The 4,619-nt window shown below is 36.2% G+C and overlaps 1 protein-coding gene across 1 annotated transcript in view; it reads left to right on the forward strand.

The window, feature by feature from the left end:
• The first annotated feature begins 1,360 nt into the window (after positions 1-1,360).
• LOC106873618 (filamin-A) overlaps positions 1,361-4,619 on the forward strand; it is a 91,896-nt gene continuing 88,637 nt past the window's right edge. The window contains exons 1-2 of the mRNA XM_052973452.1: positions 1,361-1,406; positions 2,689-2,813. Coding sequence (XP_052829412.1) covers positions 1,361-1,406; positions 2,689-2,813 — 171 coding nt within the window. The remainder of the gene's footprint in view (positions 1,407-2,688; positions 2,814-4,619) is intronic.

Consider the following 4,619-nt stretch of genomic DNA (forward strand, 5'->3'; position numbering starts at 1 on the left):
GGGGGGGGGGGGATTAGTCATTTAAAATTGACATTAGTATTTAGCTGGTACATCATTTTATCAAACCTGAAAGTATCAAAGCCAAAACTAATAATGGTTTCAAATTTTGGCACAAGGCCCATAATTTCGGGAGAAGGGCTAAGTCAATTGCTTTGCCCCCAGTAATCGACTAGTGCTTATTTTATCGACCCCCAAAAGGATGAAAGGCAAAATCAGCCTTGGTAGGATTTGAACTCAGAATGTGAACACGGATGAAATGCCACTAAGCATTTTGCCCTGTGTGATAACAATTCTGCATCCCCACTTTCCATGAATACACGAAACTGGGCTATCTGATTGCCAAAAGTGAGTGCTGTCTCTCAAATTCTACCCATGGTCGACAGGTGCATAACAAGACCATCTAACTCAACCATGCTTAACACTATCATACACTTTTTAGCAAAAAAAAAAAAAAAAAATATGTGTTTGGAAGATGAAGGGCAAAGTTCGGAAACCACAATGATTTCTGAACACCAAATATGGAATGAGGAAAGTAAATAGTTTCAGATTGCGTAGTCTGATCCTCTACCATTTTTCACTATTACTCACCTCTTGTAATTTTCGTCCTTTCTCAAACATCCCGAAAGTACCACCATCCAAATAATAGAGAGGGAGTGGGAGTTCATATAATCAACTCCATCTTCCCACCACCACCACTACCACCACTACCACCCAGTTAATTTGTGACTTTGCGTACCTATGTCAGACATTCATTATAGTTCAAATAACGTCACATCAGGAATAGTTATCTGTTGTAGTAATTAATCATTTAATGCTTGTATGGTTCCGGACAACAAACTGCTGTTGCCGTTGTATTATTATTATTATCATTATTATTATTATTACTATTATTATTATTACACAATTATGAAGCAATTACTTATATAGCTGTGGAAGGTTCTCTGTTAATTCACTTTAAATACTGTGTTGTAATCCTGAGCTTGAAGGAAACTCATTCAGTCTTATATCATACTTGCTCACATACATATATACACACACACTCACTCGTACATTATCTGCATACACTCACACCATGACGCCTTCACCGGGAAATAACCTTAGTATACGCATACCTACACACACACACATCCACAAACACACATATAGAGAGAGATGTACCCATGTCTGTATCATAGCAGGTAGTGTTTACATATTGGTGAGAATTGCAAATAAGCAGAGTAAAGGTTTTCAATATTGTTGAATAAAGTGGAAAGACCATGATTTATTTGAAAGTTAGTATGTATGAGTTGCTACTCAGAGTTTCACCTTCTCTGTCTTCGTGCGACTAATGTCTCTGTTAAACAGATGCAGGAATTAAAACATGTACCAGGTGGAAATTCCTCAGGGCCAACATTCTGGGCATAATGGTTAGTGCTGGCCTTGTGGCAGTGGATACAATATGGATGACAAGCAGAGAGAGAGAGAGAGAGAGAGTGTGTGTGTTTGTGTAGGAAGTGTCTGAATGGAGGGGTATAAGACTGACCAGCTCCAAGAAGCAAAGACTACTTTGGTAGTGGTAACAGTGGCATAGGTTTGGATGTGTGAGGTGGGAAGACTGCACAGGGTGGCCACTTTATATATATATATGTGTGTGTGTTTATAGTGACAAACAGTTCCCTTGGTTAATGGCTTGCATGATAAATGGTCCTTTTGATAAGGAGTCAACTTGATGAAGTAGAGGATGATAAACCAAGTTTGACAAACAGTTCACTTGACAAATGGTCCATTTGACAAATGGTTTGCTTGACAGATGATCCTTTTGACAAATGATCCTTTTGACAAATGATCCTTTTGACAAAAGACCCATTGATAAGAAGTCCACTTGATGAAGTAGAGTAGGATAAACCAATCTGGCAAAAAATTTGACAAACAATTCACTTGACAAATGTTTTGCTTGACAAATGGTTAATTTGACAAAAGACCCATCAACAAGAAGTCCATTTGACAAAGTAGAAGACAATAAGTCAATCTGGCAAAAAGTTTGTTTGACAAACAGTTAGCTTGACAAATGATTTACTAGACAAAAGTTCCATTTGACAAAAGACCTGTCAGCAAATCCATTTTTTAAAGTAGAGGACAATAAGCCAATCTGGCAAAAAACAAAGCAGTTTATTTTAAAATCAGTTCACTTGACCAATGGCTTGCTTGATGAAAGTTCCATTCAGCAATGGATCCCTTATTGAATGTTATTTAAACTTACAAACCCTTAAGTGTTCATTCCAATGTTATCAGGAACACAAATGTAATGGTGTTAACACAAAGAGTTAAAGAATAAACTCTCCTTGTTATGAGTTGATATTCTATTAATCAAAAATTTTGGTGGTGGTGGCAAAGGCTTGACCATTTTTATGCTGCAGAAAGTGTTCTTGACTAATTCCCTTAGCCCAGCATGAATCATTCTTTTAAGCTCTTAAGGCTGTAATATTTATTCACTCAAAAGCTTTATCTCTCTTATCAATTATTTAGAATCCAATTAGTATACTATACTTTCTAAGTATACTATACTTTCTGAGGAGATCTCATTAAACTGAAACATGTCTAGAGTAGTCACTGAGACTTATCAAAGATCAAACTCATATCCTCATTGCATGGCCTCAATCAGTTTTTTAACTGAATTTTAAAGTTCACTCCCTTGCTTTTCTTTACCAGAATTAACCATTGCAGCTAATGGAGTTTTCCTTTTCTTTTTCTTTTTCTTTCCACAACATTTAGAGGTTTACTACATCAAACATGTTAGCCACTACTTAACTACAATGCCTTGTATAACCAAAGAGGTGAGTGCTTACATGACCGTTCGATCCATTAGAAATAGCAGCCAAATCGCCTAGATTATAGATCTGCTGAATCAAGATTGACCTGAAACTTTTAAACAGCTATTGTTTAAACGATATATTTACAAAAGTTGAGATTCATTAACTAAATAAAGTCTTAGAAACACGGACTTTGAATTTATTTATTTAATATAAACTATCTCCTCTCCTTTCTTTCACCCCCTCTCTCTCTTGTCTCACCCTCTTCTCTCTATCTCTCTCTTGTCTCACTTTCTTCTCTCTATCTCTCTCTTAAAGAGAGAAAATGAGAAACAACTAGAGAGAGAGGGCAGAAATGCGTGAAATAAGGCCACGTTGTCATTTTTAATAAGTAATGAATATAAACGTCAACATTTGTTAGTATTATTATAGTTAGTGTTATAAGATTATTTAGATAACATGGGTGTGGTGGCGGCGTATGCGTGGTGGTGGTGGAAGCTAAGATAATAAAATGTTTCTGAAATACATTGTTGGCAATATTTTAAAGTCTTGTTTTGTTCTTCATTTTTCTTTTTTTGCAACAAGGTTCGAATCATACAACAGTCAAATTTATTCTTTCATTCATTGGGGCTGAGGAATATGTTAATAATAAAATAGGTACCGCTCGTCGTCGTCGTCGTTGTTGTTGTTGTTGTTGTTGCGGCGGTGTTGTTTTTAACCCTAGGTCATATTTGATTGAGTTCTATGGTCAATCGCTTCCCGTCGTGATCACCACCTTATCCAAAGTGTCCGTCGATGTTTTTATTTTTATTTTTGTTTTTGATTAAGCCCCAGGTCAACACTGATTGAACAGACCTATGACCAGAGATTTCCCCGCCGTGACCGTCTGTTTTATTATTATTATTATTATTATTATTATTATTATTATTATTATTATTATTATTTGAGTTATTTGAAGGACTTGCATTACTCAATGTGTCCTTCATTGGCTCATTTTTGTAGCAGTTATTTATTGATTAGCTCCCGGTCAATCGTCATTAAATGGACTCATAGCGAAATCAAAGACGGTCCAGCTATGACTATCTCGTTTTTTTTGAAAGGCATATAGGGGTATATTATCTTATGCGTCTTTTAATTCAGATGGTAGAGGCTCCTTTGTGGGCTCACGTAAACACACGGGATAACATTAAATAATTACCGTCTGAAGAAAATGGTCCAGGTACACACGAAAGAAACCCATATTAATTCTGTATGGAGATGAAATGGCCGAATGGATAAGCTATCGGGCTACCGGTTTATACGACAGGAGTTCAAGCCTGTTACGCTGTATATTGAGATTTTTGCTTCTAAAGCCGCAGAGACAGCTTTTTTTGTGCGTAGTTTTCTTACATGCTAGAAATAGCAGCTGAATTTTCTTTAAATCACCCACCCTATCATCTTAACAGTTTTAAATAGAGACAAACGATCATATTTTCATAATATAGTTCTAGACATACTACTCTTCAAAACATGGGCGTGGCCTGGATTTCAATTGAGTTGGGGTATGTGCTTTTAATTCATAAAATGAATCCACTGTTAACTGTCTGATTTATGTAAAACATACTTGAAATAAATGTTAGATAATTATTATTTTTTGCATGAAGCTGTTGGGTTGGAATTCTCTGAACCTGTCAATCACTCCTTCCCTTATAATTATGGGGATGGTGGGGATGAAAACAACAACAAAGTATTAGGTTAGGGTCTGTTGGATCACGCCTGACCTGGTGTTAAACAATAACAACAACAACAGCTCGTGTTTCTAAGTAGTGCACTAAATTCTACCCTGTTTCA

This window comes from Octopus bimaculoides, chromosome 15, assembly GCF_001194135.2.
Source record: "Octopus bimaculoides isolate UCB-OBI-ISO-001 chromosome 15, ASM119413v2, whole genome shotgun sequence".
Classification (NCBI taxonomy): Eukaryota; Metazoa; Mollusca; class Cephalopoda; order Octopoda; family Octopodidae; genus Octopus; species Octopus bimaculoides.